The 17,824-nt window shown below is 41.0% G+C and overlaps 1 protein-coding gene across 2 annotated transcripts; it reads right to left on the bottom strand.

Annotated features, from left to right (window-relative positions):
* Nucleotides 1-350: 350 nt before the first annotated feature.
* On the bottom strand, nucleotides 351-17,719 carry GLT1 (NADH-dependent glutamate synthase 1). 2 transcript variants are annotated; one of them, XM_006852609.4, is made up of 24 exons: nucleotides 17,571-17,719; nucleotides 17,079-17,388; nucleotides 16,048-16,900; nucleotides 15,705-15,824; nucleotides 15,398-15,511; nucleotides 14,250-14,402; nucleotides 13,690-13,790; nucleotides 13,456-13,552; nucleotides 12,789-12,898; nucleotides 11,917-12,020; nucleotides 11,646-11,825; nucleotides 10,474-10,817; nucleotides 10,314-10,384; nucleotides 9,602-10,071; nucleotides 8,080-8,949; nucleotides 7,307-7,461; nucleotides 6,938-7,099; nucleotides 5,058-6,641; nucleotides 4,713-4,931; nucleotides 3,967-4,235; nucleotides 2,878-3,183; nucleotides 2,323-2,590; nucleotides 1,902-2,159; nucleotides 351-1,074 (listed from the first exon to the last, which is right to left on the bottom strand). In XM_006852609.4, exons 3-24 carry the CDS (start codon nucleotides 16,423-16,425, stop codon nucleotides 802-804), a joined length of 6,606 nt encoding a protein of 2,201 aa, XP_006852671.1. In that variant the 5' UTR covers nucleotides 16,426-16,900; nucleotides 17,079-17,388; nucleotides 17,571-17,719; the 3' UTR covers nucleotides 351-801. The 2 variants fall into 2 exon arrangements, with proteins under 2 accessions (XP_006852671.1, XP_011626324.1); XM_011628022.3 differs by having other exon boundaries at nucleotides 17,079-17,349.
* Between the last annotated feature and the right edge of the window lie 105 nt (nucleotides 17,720-17,824).

Below are 17,824 nucleotides of genomic sequence, written 5' to 3'. Positions count from 1 at the left end.
TTTTCCATTTTCTAATGTAGAACTAAAAACCCCCTATTTTTCTCTATGTATAAATACAAATAGGCCCTGCCCGACACTCTTTTTTCACTTGTTTTTTCTGTTACTTTCCTTGGGGCTATCGAACCAAGCTGGGCCTGGGCTAGGCCTATGAGGACAAGGGCCGAGCCACAGCCAAGGCTAGGGCTATCCCGGCCTAAGTCAAGCCTGTTGCCACCCTGAGAGAGAGACGAGAGAGAAAGAGGGAAGCAGAGTATCCAATAAAAGGGACAATTCTTTGGAATACCGTTTAGCGATGTGGAAAGCCCCAAATTCAATTTTACTGTACAATTTATAATTGTATACGAACCGAGTTTTTCATGACAAGGCTTCTCATTGAGGCCATAAATTATATCTATTATCAATCACTCTCAACCCAAAAAATCCCAAACTGTACATTATTGCATTATTGCACCTTAAATAGCAATATAAACCCAAAATCCATAAACCAACAGGACAGTAAACAAATGCTACAAAGAAAACCAAACAGAAAAACATAGACACCACCACCATCCAAACCAAGGAAAGCTCCTCCGTCACAACAAAACCCAATGACGAGCGAGAGCTCGGTAAAACCATGAGACCACTCCGAAGCCACTGGATCCAACCGACCCAGTGCCACCCCTCAAACAGCAGCCATTAGATGGCTGACACATGTCTAGAGAGCCACTTGTCCAACAAGTAATGGACAGAGGTGGAATAATGAGAGCGCGCGACTGAGTCCTCAATGCCAGTACAATATCATTCTGCAGTGTTTCTTTTTTGTTAGGTCATAACAGTATGCTTGTCTTGCTGTTGTTGCAGCTTCTTTGCAGAAGAGCGTGTGGAGGTAGCTTGAGCCTCTTCCTTCTTCACAAGGAATTTGTCCACTTGGGCTGCAGCTTGGCGACCCTCATTGATAGCCCACACAACCAGTGACTGGCCCCGCCTGCAGTCCCCAGCTGCAAACACCCCCTCCACACTGGTCGAGAAGTGACCATACTCTGCCTTGAAGTTGGACCGACCATCTCTCTCCACCCCTAGACCCTCAGCCACCGTCTGTTAACAATATATACAAACACAAAACACCCTTGATTAATAACACACGGGGAAGTATGGTCCATACAACCTTTGTATAGCTCTATTTGCATGCATTTGTGTGATTACCCTAAGCATAAACATTAGAGGGAATGTAACAATACCCAATGTATTATGCTCTTGACTATGGTAAGCCATGACCATTGGTGATCATGACCGTCCAATAAAATGTTGTAATGTGATCAAGTGATTACAGGTAAACTTTTGCAAGCACCAATTTGCCAACGGGTTGTGCTTTGGGGATGGTGGGGCTTACACTATCTAAGGTCTCTTTCTTTGCAGGGGCATACACTATCTAGGAGCCAATCACTTGTGTGACGGGTAAAGGCTCGGGTAGCTAGCGCAAGAACACTGGTTCAAATCCTGAGAGCAGCCACTTTGTGCATAAAAAAAAGCTATGACCGTTTCCAGCTCACCCCTACCGGGACACTGCATAGCCAGTACCAGCACCAAGTTACAGCCTTTTTACGGCCTTTCTTTGCAAGCATGGGCAAGCAGGACCCAAACCAGTTAGCCGAAATGCCAAAATCCATTTTAAGTTCAGGAATGGAGGGTCAAAAGACATTTTATTTTTCCTTGGGCTAAGGCAAGCCAGGATCTGAAACCAACCAAATATTGCAGTGTTGCTTTTCTCGACTCCAAACCACTAATAACCCAAGAGACTGAATCTACAGAAGTCTATTTTAGGGCTTTAACTTCAAGTTACTGTGTTATAGGGTTCAGAGGTTTAGTAACCTGAAAATAAGTAAAAGATATGAGTCAGAGATCAGTGAACAAGAGTAACTAACCGATTCAGGTCCAAGGAATCCCATGGCCAAGAAGACGAGGTCTGCTGCGATAACCTCTTCAGAGCCCTCAACTTCTTGGAAATTGAATTTGCCCGAGGCATCCTTTGCCCATTTCACTCTCACCACTTCGAGGCCCTTCACATTACCATTATCGTCACCTATGAATCGCTTAGTAAGCACCTCATATGATCTGGGGTCTTTCCCAAACTTGGTGATTGCTTCTTGGTGCCCATAATCTACCCTAAATATGCGGGGCCACTGCATAAAGGAGACGACGACATCAAGAAGTATGAATCCTCACCCAAACTCTTCCCAGAATGGAAACAAAGTGGTCAGAATCTCTCTCTCTCTCTCTCTCTCTCTCTCTCTCTCACACACACACACACACACACACACAGCAGAAATTATGAAGGTAACAAACCTGAGGCCATGGATTGGATGGAGCTCTGGTTTGTGGTGGTTCTGGAAGAAGTTCCAGATTCACCATCTCTGTGCAGCCATGGCGGATTGAGGTCCCTATACAATCAGTACCAGTATCACCGCCTCCTATGACCACAACCTTCTTTCCCTTTGCAGAAATGTATTGACCATCCTGCAAATTGCTATCAAGCAAGCTCTTGGTGTTTGCATGAAGGAACTCCATGGCAAAATGAACGCCTGAGAGCTCCCTCCCAGGAACTGGAAGATCCCTGTTATCATGGAAAGAAAACAAACGTGCTTCAATAAAAAAAAATGGAACATATTTCCAACTCCAGGCCATGTCAAGATCATCAACAACCCACTTTCAAGATGGAAAAATGGAGTACTCAGAAGGCTGCATGTGTTCAAAATCATAAAAGGCAAAGTGCACCACAGTAATCTAAAATGCATATAAATTGTGTACTCTCTCTCTCTCTCTCTCTCTCTCTCACTCATACACACACATAAAAGTAAGCCTAATTTTCCAAAATTTAAGAGGGGGGTGGGGGGGGAATACCTTGGCTTTGTAGCACCACAGGCGAGGATAAGGGCATTGTTTTCACTGCGAAGCCTCTCGAGGGAGTAAGTTGGGTCAGTTCCAACATTTGCATTCACCACAAAGTTAACACCTTCCTGACCCATGAGGTTAACACGGCGCTGCACAATGTGGGTCTTGTCAGCCTTCATGTTTGGGACTCCATACATCATTAGCCCACCAATACGGTCAGCACGTTCGTACACTGTCACCAGATGGCCCATCTTATTCAGCTGATCGGCTGCAGCCAAGCCGGCTGGACCACTACCCACAATAGCAACTCTTTTCCTGCATCCGTAGTAAGGGTGAAGGCATTGAGTACAATATATGCGAGCGCGCACATACACAGCGCTTCTGGAAATCATGAGTTCAGTAAATTGCAAGGACTGGGAGTTCGTTTGATGCCAACGTTTTTCTTATCATTTTCACTCCAGTATTGACCATCCCAAGTGTAATTGGTAATATCCAGAAATTCGGGAAATTGAATTTGCTTTAGAAGAGTGGTAGGGAGAGGCAATCTAATTCAAAAGAATCAAGATTATCATGGCCATTCAAAGATGCTGTGCATCGTTCTAAGTACTTCAGTTTTGGTATCACGAGTTTCTAAAGCCAAAAACTAGGAGAGAGAGGAGTTAACTGATATGAAAATTGAAAATTCAATTGTGATGTACCTTTTTAATACTCGAAATCATGTTATTGTATCGCACGAAAAGATTGCAATCATTTTAAGAACCTTGCATTGATTGGTGAGACAAGTTAATTAAATAAAAAGCTTCGATCGTTTTATGAATAGAAAGGAACAAACAACAAAGAGAAAGTAACTAAGAAAAGAATTTCAATCATTGGTGAGAAAGTAATTGACTTGGAAGTTTCTGACGGTCTTGAATGGAGGGAACATCCAACAAAGAGAGGTAACCCAGAAGAGATTTTCAATCATTTACAAGGACCAAGAAACTTCTGGATTTGATTGTAAGATACGGAAATTGAATAGAATGAACAGAAAGTGTCCATCCTTCAAACAAATAAAAAAGAGAGAAAAACTAAAAGATCAGCAATGGAAAGAGAACTTACCCAGTTCTCTTGTGGGGAGGCCGAGGCACCATCCAACCTTCTTCAAAGGCTTTGTCAATAATGGCACACTCGATGCTTTTAATAGACACCGGGTTCTCAATTATGCCAAGCACGCATGAGCCCTCGCAAGGAGCAGGGCATACTCGCCCGGTGAACTCTGGGAAGTTATTTGTCTCCAAAAGTCTATCCAATGCTTCCCTCCATCGATTTTGGTATACCAGTTCATTGAACTCAGGAATTTTGTTCCCAAGAGGGCAGCCACTGTTTTCCTGTACAAGAAAAGCAACGGTTACAAGGAAAAATGAAAAACAAAGCAATATAGACATTTACCAATGACCAAAAAAAAGAAATACAGAGGACTAGTGAAGAGAGAAAATTTTGAGTAACAGGACCATTAGAAGCATTGAATATTGACATTTTTTCTAGCAGACCCAAAAAACAAGAAGGAAAATCCTTGAATCTCTCTCTCCCAGGTCTCTCCCTCACACCCAGGGCGAATCCCTGAATCTCTCGCCCCCTCCTGTTTTTCCTCACTATCTTTCTAATGTGCCCAAAAACGCAAAGGCTCACTTCCTCTCACATTACCTCTCCTCCCTCCCCCCCTCTTCCTCTCCAATCTACCTCTTCTTCTGCCTCTCAGTGTCACATCACACAGTTCCCAAGGAGTACTAAAAGCACATTCTGTAAAATAAAATACAGGCTTTCTATCATTCGCCACAAGCTGCAGCATCCTTTCATTGCAATACCTGATGGCAGAAGGGAGTCCCACAGTCCATGCATCGAGCAGATTGCGTCTTCAATTTAGGTCCTGGCTTTCCCTCTTCAGCAACCTCTTCCCAGTCATTTACCCGAGCCTTGGGATCTCTGTATGAGATGCTTTCACGCTCATAAGCCATAAAACCACGGTGCTTGACTGCATTGTCAACTCGTGTAGGCCTGTTTGAAGCCACTGCCTCTTCAACTTTCTGCAAATTGCAGAAATAACCAACAGATTACAATGTATTAAACCAACACAACTAAAAATAGAAGACAAATATACCCAGGATCCATGTTGGACATAGAATGAGGAAGCAAACAAGAAGAATGTCTACCTTATCATTTGATGCTGCTGCTGCAGCCATCTTCTTAAGATCTTCGAAGGCATCCTTCTCCATCAACTCCATTTCCTCACGCTCCTCGGCCTCTCTCTCTGCTTCTTTTGCTGCTTGCTCTGCCTTCATGTTCTCGAGAACCCTCTTATAGTCCCTTGGAAACACCTTCACGAACTTGGGTATAAGGGCCTCAAAATTAGCAAGCACCTCCTTTGCCACTTCACTATTGGTGTGCCTCTGGTGCTGTTGTATCATCATTCTCAAAGTCATAATATCTTCTTCTTCCTCAACCTTGTCAAGATCAACCAACTCAGGGTTACACTTAGAATTGAACTTCCCATCCAGGTCCAGCACATATGCAATACCTCCACTCATCCCAGCTGCAAAATTTCTCCCCGTCTTCCCAAGAACCAGAACTATGCCACCAGTCATATACTCACACCCATGATCCCCAACTCCTTCCACCACTGCTCTAGCACCAGAGTTACGAACACAAAATCTCTCAGCAGCCATCCCATTGAAATAAGCCTCCCCTTTTGTAGCCCCATAAAGAGCAACATTTCCAATAACAATGTTATCTTTAGGATCAAACAGGCTCCCTTTAGGAGGGTAAACAATAATCTTCCCCCCTGATAGGCCTTTTCCAACATAATCATTACTATCACCTTCAAGCTCTAGGGTTATTCCAGGGCAGAGGAAGGCACCGAGACTCTGGCCTGCACTTCCGGTCAGCTTCACATGGATTGTATCAGAAGGAAGTCCATCCATTTGATATCGTTTTGTAACCTCATGGCTAAGCATGGTCCCCAGAGCTCGGTTCACATTACGAATGGGCATCTCCATATACACGGGCATGGCCTTCTCCAGAGCAGGTTTGGCCAAAGCTATTAGCTCCTGGTCCAATGACATGTCCAAGCCATGGTCCTGCTTTTGCACACAGTATTGAGCAGCCTCAGGTCGGATATCAGCAGCTGGTCGAAGAAGCAATGAGAGGTCAATGTTCTCAAGCTTCTCATTGTTTTTAACCACTTCCTGATCAACCTCGAGCATATCAGATTGCCCCACCATTTCATTTACGGTTCTGAACCCCAGTTCTGACATTATCTCTCTAACCTCCTCAGCGAGCATGAAAAAGAAGTTAATCACATGCTCAGGCTCGCCTGCAAACTTCTCCCTAAGAACTGGGTCCTGGGTTGCAATGCCAACTGGGCATGTGTTTTTATGGCATTTCCTCATCATGATGCATCCTAGTGTTATTAGGGGGGCAGTGCTAAACCCAAATTCTTCAGCACCAAGAAGGGCAGCTATGGCCACATCTCGTCCAGTCTTGAGCTGGCCATCAGTCTGGAGAACAGTTCGGCCTCGAAGGTCATTGGCAACGAGGGTTTGGTGGGTTTCAGCAAGGCCAAGCTCCCATGGCAGCCCTGCATTCTTTATACCGGTCCATCGAGCAGCCCCGGTGCCACCGTCATGGCCTGAGATCAGGACATGGTCTGCATGACCCTTCACGACGCCACTTGCGATTACACCTACACCGGCTTCAGAGACCAGTTTGACGCTGATCCGAGCCCCAGGGTTTGAATTCTGGGAGAGAAAAGTATTTAACATTTAGAAATAGAGACACAGAAAATCCATAACAATATATATAGAAACCAAGCAAAAAGAAAGTATTTGTTGTTTTAAATGTTTTACTAGGGACCTTGATAACTGACAAAAACATGGGACAATAGAGAATAACAAAAATACTTCTGGTTTAAATAGAAAACCCATAAAGTATTTCTCATTTTCTACAGCATTGGAGCACCAGAACCACACAAGGAAAATATAAAGCACTTTTCACTTAAGATTGAGAGGGAAGCCCAAATATGAGTGTCATGTACCTTGAGATCATGGATCAATTGAGCAAGATCTTCAATGGAGTAGATGTCATGATGAGGAGGTGGGCTAATGAGACCAACACCAGCAGTGGAATGCCTTGTGACTGCAATGTCACCGACAACCTTGTGCCCAGGAAGCTCACCTCCTTCACCTGGTTTGGCACCCTATATTACAAGGCCAGAAACTCATATCAGAATAAGAGAGATATGGTCCCATAATACAAAGCAAAGACCCATCATACAAACATGCATCTTATGGTAATCAATTTGAAACGAAAATGCTGGATAATAAGATGTCACTCCAATGGCAAGAAGGCAAGAAGAGTAAGAGACCACCAGAATGCAACAAGGCATGCTTCAGATTAGTAGTACCTGAGCCATTTTAATCTGGAGCTCATCAGCATTCGTGAGATAGTAGCTAGAAACACCAAATCTCCCACTAGCAACTTGCTTGATGGCACTCCTCATGGGGTTCATGGAACCATCAGGAAGAGGCTCCATGCGGGATGGCTTCTCACCTCCCTCACCTTACAAAGCATAAAAACATATCAGACAAAACAGCATTCGCATTTGAGAAACCACCACGAAACAACTATGAAGAGTCCAGAATACACAAATATTTCAATACCCTATTTTATACTCAAATAATTTCCAAACTAAAGTTCCCCTTCTCTCACTTATCTATCTATCCATATATATATATATATATATATATATATATATATATATATATATTCTTTCAGTTTGCTTTCCAAGGGATTGTAGATATAGGTTTGTATAATTATTTTGTTCTACAATATGGGGTATGTACTCTTGTTTTTTATTGATCTCCTCAGGTATGGCTTTATATGGTGTAGCCACTATATCATAGAAAGATGAAGAGTGTCAGGCTCATTTTTCTTTGGAATGCCTGTTTTAAGTATAATGCTTTTCTCCGGTGGATGAATACTAGCAGTTGTAGTACCATCAGTACTTATATATGTTTTTTCTTCTATGGTTTGAATTTTTTGAATTTTATCAAACGAGGGAATAGTAATATATATATATGTGTATGTGTGTGTGTGTGTGAAACCAATGGGTTATTATACTATAAAACGTATATCTGCTATCATAAAGCATTAAAATTAATTAAATCGAGAATTCACCTGTATTGGATTTGCCCCCAATCTTGTTCATCGCAATGGCCAGGGCAGTGTGTGCTTCGAGGGATATCGACCCATAGCTCATGGCTCCGGTACAGAAGCGCTTCACAATCTCACTAGCTGGTTCCACCTCATTCAGAGGAATCTTGCTATCAGCCTTTTTAAATTTCAACATACCCCTCAAGTTGCAGGACTTGTTCAGTTCATTCACAACCCTAGAGTACTCTTTATACGCGGCGACACTGTTCATCCTTGCAGCTTCTTGCAACTTTGCAATAGCAAGAGGATCATTGAGATGCACTTCCCCTCCCTTCCTCCAGTGGTAAGACCCAGGATTGGGCAAAGCCACAGCCTCTGCACTTCCCTGAGGCAAACTCCTACTTGGAAAAGCCATCTCATGCAAGCGAAGTGTGTCTCGAGCAAGAATTTCAAATGTAGCCCCTTCAACTCTACTAGGAGTTCCTGCAAAACACCTTTGGATAACCTCAGAAGAGAGACCCAAAGCTTCAAATATTTGGGCACCCTTGTAAGAGGCCAATGTGGATATCCCCATCTTTGCAAGAACTTTCATCATTCCATAGTTGCTTGCTTTGAAATATTTCTTGATGAGATCTTCTTTCGAGTGGAACTCCCCATTTGATTTAGGAGGGATCTTGCCATCTATTTGGAGCCTACATATGGCTTCGATGGCCAAATATGGGCATATAGCATCAGCACCAAATCCAACAAGGGTGCAGAAATGGTGCACTTCTCGTGGCTCAGCAGACTCCACTATCAAGCCAACCTGTGTGCGCTCGAGCTTTGAAACTAGATGATGGTGTACAGCACCAACTGCCAAAAGCGAGCTTACAGCTACACGCTTTGATGAGAAAGCTGCACCAAAATAACGGAGTACATTAGTGTCCTCCGAAGCCTTACAGCAAACTAACAATCACACTGAAAGATATCCAAAAACAAATGCATGGAATTAGTGCCCTCCCAAAGAGAGAATGTATAGGCACATCAGTCTACAGCAAACTAACAAGCACACTGTGTATGTTTGTGTGTACAAATACATACATAAATAGAGATATGGAAAAGTGTTTAATGAGCCAAGGCCCGCACAATAGATGTGCATTGCAATTGGATGATCCAGATTGTAGGCCCACACCACTTTTGGTGCATTAACGCTAGGTATAGATACAGAGATCTTGGGGTTGTTTCTCCTCCCAATCATTACATAAAAAATCTATGGTGTCAATTCACCAAATCGACAAGAAAGACTTAGATACCTCTTATAGCAGAGGTAGATCAATTTTAGGTTAAAACATACATGTATTGGGAGTAGAGAAGAAAAGAGATGGGCGCAAAACTCCTATTTAATCTCCAAAGTTTCACAATTAAAGGAGATACAATGCATAGGTCCACAATCACATTTGTGTCATGACATAAAATAGAGTACTTTCTGAATAGATCATCATATCTAAGAACTGTCAATGATTTCATATGATATTCTGAAACACATAATCTACGAATAATGTCTCACCTCTGTCAGACAGCACCAATGTAGTGTAACCTTCACGAATTGCAGCACGAGCCTCGGAGCAAATCCTATCAAGAGTTTCCTCAAGACCTTTGCGCCCACGATCTTTTGAGAAGGTGATGTCAAGAACCTTGCTACACCAACCTCTGTATTCCATCTTTTTAATGGCCTCCATCTCATCAATGGAAAGAAGTGGGCCTTTCAGTGAGAGGCGGTGGCACTGTTCCTCAGTTGTTTCTGTGAGATCACCTTCTGGTCCTATCATGCATTCCATGGAAGTGACTATCTTCTCACGAATAGGATCAATAGGGGGATTTGTAACTTGCGCGAACATTTGCTTGAAATACTCAAATGTCAATTTCTCTCTGTTGGACATAACGGCCAATGCTGCATCATTACCCATAGAACCAAGAGCTTCAGTACCATCTTTTGCCATGGGTAGAAGCAACATCTCCAGGGCTTCAACAGTATAACTGAAAATACAAAAACAGAGAAAAAGACCCAATCCATTAGATGAGAACATTTAAATAGCAAAAATTAGAGCAGAGTTCAAATGGAGTAATGCGCAATGATCGAAAACTTGGAGAATGACTAGAGATTAAAGAATGCAAGAAATTACCCATCCCAAGGAACAAATCAAATTTAAAAGGGTAATAAGATGAGAGAAATTTTCAAAAGCAGTGCATAAAGACGAAAAGAAAGAAATCAATTTTACCCGAATGACTTTAGTGGAGCCAACAGCCCATGGATGCCCATATTTTCCATATTATCATCATGACTATCAGCCTGCAAAACAAAACACCAACACATTCATAGCCTCAAAACAGATTCAAGTTGAAACTAGAGATAAGGAAACAAGTTTTTCAAGGATTTACCAGTGCAACTCCATTTATGGGTGGGGGAACTCTATCATTCTCTGAAACAGATTCCACAATATCCTTGAGCTCTATTTTCTGTCGACTAAGCCATTCTGCATAAGGCCTCGCGAGGGAGTACTGCTTCTTCAGTGCCTCATCATCAACTACTGTATGGTTTTCGAAATCAACCAAGAGCATCATTCCAGGGTTAAGTCTCCCTTTCTGGCGCACATCTTCAGGGGGGATATCCACAACCCCAACTTCACTAGCCATGATAACCCTTCCACTGTGTGTAATGTAGAAACGACCTGGGCGCAACCCATTCCGGTCCAGTGTTGCTCCGAGGTAGCGTCCATCAGTAACTGCCATGTTTTACGTCATTCATTTAATAATTAATATGCAGAAAGCAAGATTCTGAACCCAGAATCAAATTCGAGTGGAACAGGAGGAAGTATATAGCAGATTTAAATTCATCTGATGGAATTCACTATGGGTAGTTAAATTGTCATTACTGACATGCCCACTCCCTCTTCCCCTCCCTCCCTTCGTCTGTCCGTCCCCCCCCCCACACACACTAGAATGGGCAGTAATTGCTACTAACTACCCAAGGTCCTTATTATAGGGATAACTTTAAATAAACACTATATCCTAAATCACGTATAGAGAATCCTTAAAAATAGGTCAAAATTCTCTAAAAAAAATTACTTTTTAACAAAATATCCCTAATTGTAATTCAGTCATCAACCAGCGAATTTTTTTTTTTGACAATACATGAATCTGATCATAGCAATGCTTTTCTTTCATAGAAAATAGAGATTCACAAATACCTCCATATACAAACAAATGCAAATAAACTACTCAAAAATGCCAGAAAACTAACAGACACATAGTTATGAATGGAACTGGATAAATACAAATTACTACTTACGCAAAAATGAGGAGTATGTCCGAAAATTTATTAAACAAAACAAACATTTGGCTGTGTTTTCAAATTTTGGCAGGAGCAGGGGTTTAATGATCCATAAATTTTATGAAAAGGGGGCAGCTTTTCAACAAAACAACAGTTTACATTATTGTCTCTTTCTACTTATTACAGAAAAAAAAGACAGCATGGGGGGGAGGGAGCAAAGAAAACTATACTGCTCATTATCTCTTCAAGAAATAAAAAAGGAGCCTAAATAGAAGCTTACATGATATGAGTGCTGGTCCATCCCATGGCTCCATCAGAGCAGAGAAGTACTCGTATAATGCCTTTCTTTCAGGATCCATGTTGTTATCGTTTTGCCATGCCTCTGGTATCATCATCATTATAGCTTCAGGCAAACTTCTTCCAGCTCGAACAAGCAGCTCTAGGACACCATCAAAAGCTCCTGTATAGTAATCATATAATTTGTATCAGCAAATTTATTTAAAATGACAGCAACTGAAAATGGTGCTCAAATCATATTGTAATAACTATACCTGAATCAGACGAACTAGCATCCACAATGGGAAGAAGCTTTTGCATCTCATTTTTTGAAAGCCCCAGTTTCTTGCACTTTAACAGACCCTCGCGTGCCTTCATCCTGACATTGAAAAATGTAAAAGAGGGACCCCCCTAAATCAGTGGACTACAGTTGAAAATGATTTTTTTGAAGTTCAAGATATGGTAAAATTATAAAAGGAAGAAAATGAACAAAAACATCATGGCACATATGTTCAAATACCTAGCATAGAAGAGCAAATAATAAGTGGCATCTCTCAATATCGCTGCAATTGTATTATTACAATCAGAAAAACAAAAAAGACAGAAACCCAATGATGCAGTGGTGAAAATGATCTGATGAAGCAAACGGAAGCAAATGCACAGTGCAAAGGGAAATGGCTAGAGATCCCTTTCTGTAGCTCAAGTACTAGAAACACATTTTGAGTGCAAAAATGAAAAAAAAACTGCATGCACTCCCTTCAGTTGTGTGCCATACACCAACCTTAATATTACCACACATTAGACGCCATGGCTATTGCATAGCCATAGACACAATGCACATGCCATACACTAATCCCACACATTAGACTCCATGGCTGTTACATGAGCCATACATACAATGCACATGCCATGGCTATTGCATAGCCATAGACACAATGCACGAGCCCCACGCTAAGATATTTGATTCACAAATGCATGAAAAAAAAAAAATTAATACTACACCTAAAAATTAAGAAATATTGCATGAAACCACATAAAGATAATGTCAAAAGTCACCGTAATGGCGTAATAGAAAGTTGTTCCAGTACAAAACCATGAAAGCTATAGTACCCATATGCACAATTATCCAGAGGAAAAGAAAACTCACCAATTCACGTTTCCTCGGAGTGTGTTGATTTCCCCATTGTGCCCTAATACACGCATTGGTTGAGCTCTATCCCAACTGGGAAAAGTGTTGGTTGAAAAGCGAGAATGGATCTGCAAGGGAACATCGTAGAGTAAGAACTAAGAAGTCAAGATAACAGTAGTAGGAACTCAATTCATAACATCACTCAGCATTTGTCATGAAGTTCATTGCAATGAATCAGTCAGAGCACCATAAAATGTACACTTCAATTCTTGTTTAGCTGTATCTTATTACAAACTATGAAGTTATACAGAGTCAAAACCCTAAGCTACCTTGACATCTCATTACCACTAAAACATCCCTTCCACTTCAAATTGGAAGTCACATCCTCAAGTGCTCAATCCAACTCTAAGCCAGAGCGAATAGAGAACTGTGCCATTGTGTACTGAATCATTTAAGGACCATTGCCACCAAATTCTGCAACATGTTTTACTCCACATCAAGGCCGTCCCCACCTTTACCCAATTCATTCAGTACCCAATTTCAAAAGGACTCAAGATAGTAAAGCTGAATAAATCTTTTGAATTTGCAAGCCTTAAAATAAAACATACTTCTTACATGTAGAGAGAACTTCTCCATGCTACTTGCAAGAAAGAATTGAGATCAGACAAAAAGTAAGAAAGATTACCAGAGCCATATAGCTCGTAAACTTTTCATGGCCTAAGTCTACATAGTAATAGTCCTTCAGTTGGACAGGCTTCAGCTGACCTTTGTAAACAACAGTCCTGACATTACCAAAGAAGGATTTAAAGAAAAAAATTAAGCTATAGTGAATAATGAACTACATCAATGAGAACAGGTTACCAATATCAAAAAGACCACTGTTGTACTAAAACCATGCGTTAATATGAAAGAAACTCACCTAGAAGAAAGAGAACATATGTAGAAGTCCCTCACTCCACCATGCTGCAAGTTCAATGCAGCACGGATTGCAACCATTGAAACCCGCCTCAATATATACATCTGCAAGGATTATAACACAGTATGGAAGACCATTATAAATAAGTAAATGAATGGGATAGATATGGCACAAATAATGAAAACGAAAGGCGGTCAAGTGTTAGAAAACATTTAAGAAAAGAAATATTACTGATGTGGAAAATTACCATATAGATACTATTGATGAATGATGATTAATTATGTCATTTAACTTGTTTCCCCATAGAAACAGTGAAATTTCCTGGGGTTCCAGCCAAAGGACATGACCTATACTGTGGTCCACTTCCCCCTCGGTCCCCCTTCATTTCCACTTCAACTAATATAGTAAATTTTATGCCTTATCATCGATTCTTAGGTCAATTATTTCATCATTCAATTTCATTTAGTTCTCTTTTTCTTCTAAATTTTAAATTCTTTCACTTGTAAGATATCCCACCGAAACCTTCCATACAACTTCTAAGCTGCAAAGACAAGAAAACATACCTGCTGCTCAAAATCAGCATTTGACCTTGAACTGGGGGTAAGAAACACCTGCTCTATTACAGGTTCTGTTTGAAGAGCAGACTTGCCCAAGCCAGTGTTGTCGGTTGGAACACGACGCCACCCAAGTACAACATGCCCTAATGATTCGGCAACCTGCATGAGGCACACAACATCAAGCAAGAAGGCCCATGAAACAATTGCTCAGTATTTTCTTTTTTTTTAAGAATCAAGGTTGTTCCAGTCCATAAGAGTTGTGAAGAACAAGAAATATAATATTAAAGGAAACCACAAAACCATTATGACGTATATTTGCAACATTAATTAGTAGAAAAAAGAAAAAAGCTATTTGCAACATTTGTCCAAAGTTTTGGAAACTATTAGCTTAAAAACAACACAATTTTTAGACCCACTTTAACACATTACAAAATTGGTGCCGGGATCAATATGTGCATCAACATCCAAAGACAATATTCAAACAAAAATAAGAACAAACTTCCCGCGTTTGTTTGCGGGAAATGCAACAGTGTTTGGAGCAGCGGCCACCCAAACAACATCAATTTGACATGTTTTATGGAAGTCCCCCTCTTTCACAAAACAACACGCCGCATGGTGGTATCGACACCAATCCTCGTAGAAAACATACAACTTGGAAATTACTGATAGAAATTCCATTTCCAAATAACAGGATGCATTAACCATTTCCTAGAATAAGAAGTCACAGTCACACAAAATAAGAAAATTTGACCAAATTCCTTCTTTTATAATTTTTTCTTTTTTTGTTGATTTTCAATAATAACAAACGTGCCTGAAGGCCCAATCATGCCAAGTATCACCAAAACATCCCCAATCTTCTTTTCTAAAAATGTCATAAATGCCTCTCACTCTGAGATATGAATATCTAGAATGTCCATTGAGCCACATCGCACTATAATGCCATCACATTCACAAGCCAATGGATCATCAGCCCGAAACTGAATTATTGTAATATTCTTGCAATTTGAACCATTAATAAGTGAAAGGGAAATACTCAAACCCAAGCCAGCCTGGAAAATTCAATTTTGTTCCAGAAATTTTTCTTACACCTGGTACTAATTAAGGTGCTATAAGAGACATCTCGCAACCATTTCATAAATAATTAGTAGTTTTACCTTAGCAAATACGATCTTGCTTTCTTCACAGCGAACCTCAGATGTCGGCAAAAAGAACATGCCCACTGCATACTCACCAGGAGGAGGTAATTCAAATCCAGATTCCTTAGCAACCTGAGAAATAAAACCAGTCTAGAATTATATCCACCTGAATAAACAAGTTTAGAGATTCCAATAGAAAGAGAAAAATTCATGACCAATATAAGACAAAATGGTTAAAGTAGCTGAATAACAATCTGATTAAACATAAAGCATTGAACAAGTAAAAAGAAAGAATAGAACAAATTAGAACTAGCTCAATACGTGCCTCAGAGAAAAACTGATGAGGCAGACCCACGAGGAGCCCAGCCCCGTCACCGGTATTAGTTTCGCAACCACAGGCCCCTCTATGTGACATACGAACTAACATCTCCAGTGCATCCAAAACCTGCAAAAGATTAATGTGCATCACTGTATGCAATAATTAAGTGAAAGGAGATATCTTTTATGATGTGACCATGAAAATTTCAATAAAAACTATGAAACAATCCCATAAGACACTGAACCCAGCAAAAAGTCGACAAAAAAGGGATGGCATGCACCTACAGGAAACTTGTATAAACAAAGGAAAATTAAACAGTGAGAGAATAAATTGAGCATGATATACTCACAGTTTTTCGGCTATATTCACCAGAGAGCTCAGCAACAAAGCCGACCCCACATGAATCCTTGTCAAAAGATGGATCATAAAGCCCAAGTCGCTCAGTAGGCACCCCTGATAGCATGGATTTCACCACTGTCCTAAGCTTTGGAGTACGACCAGGCCCCTCCGACCTCCATAAATGCAGCCTTTCAGAACCAGACCGAACCCTTGTCCCCAAAAACTTCTTCTCAATTGATCTCACCTCTCGTGCATTCTGCTTCAATACTGATCTACAGAACACTGAATTCCTTCGAGAACTTGGAGCAACGAGACCTTTCTGAGCTTTCAGAGAAGGCAATATTACTGAATTATTCACAGGCAAAACAAAACCCGGAACTGTGGCCATTTTTCCAATAATCACCAGTATAAAAGGTTTTGCTCAGTAAGTCAAAAGACTGAAAGCACCAGTATTAATGTTTTGCTCAATAAGGCAAAAGACTGAAAGCTCAAATGCGATGATCCCCCTCCAAAACGATTTCCCACTACTTTCTTCTCTGGTGCTGCAGACAACTGTAGCTCTCTCAGCTGATTTATGTGGTTTTTTAGCTTTTTCGTCTTAGGATAATCAACACCAGAAACACAGGCGAGAAAAACTAACGTATTCTTCGACCAGAGAATCGACCGTGCAATCTATTCCACGACCTTCTCCTCTTACACATGGAAAAGCTCCCTTCTTCCTTCTCACAAGAATGGAACCTCTAGTTTACGATACTTATGATTATCTGATGTAAAAGACGAAATGATATCTCTTTGCATCAACTATTTTTTTCTTTTTCCTTTCTTTTTTTTTTTTCCTTTTGAGGTTCAAATAGATAGAAAACCTGGAAAACAAAAAAAACCGAAAAATCATTATAAGTTTCCCAGAAAACAGTAGAAAGAAAATCTCTCTCTCGACTCCCAATGGTTCTCTCCAAATCCAACTTTCATTATCTGTCATAAATGTGCAGAAATCAAACTAAATCGTCCTTGAATAAATCACAAACAAGATAAGCTATCTACCTGACAGGTCTCTGAAATTCAACTCCACAATGCCCCTTTCTTATTTGACAAAATCAGATCTTGTAACTTTATAACTACGATTTGAACTGGGAAGCTTTTGTTTCCCTCTACTAACAATTTTCTCGTCAAAACGATCACTGTTCTTATGAAAATTTGTGATTTCTTAACGATTTTGAAAAGAAAAGGCAACCAAGAAAGCGATACACCTCCTTCCTTTTCTGCTATGTAGGTATCCACGTCAAAACGCTCTCTTTCTAGCCGTTTCTCACCCCTGAAATACCAAATCTCAATAATCAGACCAGCTCCCGACCTACAAGAAAAGATGATCGAGATAAATGCAAGCAACAAACAGTCTCCCGCTCTCTCTAAGATTACAGAGGCCAGAGATCTCTCTCTCTTTCTAGATGACCAAGAACCAAGAGTTCCAGTCTCTATGGAACACCAAAACAACACGATCTCTCTCAAAAACCGAACCAGGATAGTAAGGCTTACAGGAAGAAATCCGATCAGTAGTAAATCCCTTCTTTCTCTCACTAAAAACCGGGGCAGCTCCGCTCCCCGCTCTCGCGCCCCTGAGAAGACCAGAAAGACCGCCTCTCTCTCTCTCTCTCTCTAAACACTCTCTCTCTTTAAGAACCCACAAACTTCTCTCCCCCAGGCGGTTTATTTATAGAAGAAATGTTGGTGTATGCATGGGTCCCACCCCACGCCCATCTACCCCCGGCCTCGGCCAGCCGCTGCTAAAG

Source organism: Amborella trichopoda, chromosome 1 (assembly GCF_054954075.1).
Source record: "Amborella trichopoda isolate Santa Cruz 75 chromosome 1, AtrichopodaSantaCruz75HAP2 v2.0, whole genome shotgun sequence".
Classification (NCBI taxonomy): domain Eukaryota; kingdom Viridiplantae; phylum Streptophyta; class Magnoliopsida; order Amborellales; family Amborellaceae; genus Amborella; species Amborella trichopoda.
Note: the sequence above shows the minus strand (reverse complement) of the source record. Positions and strands in the feature narration are given on the sequence as shown.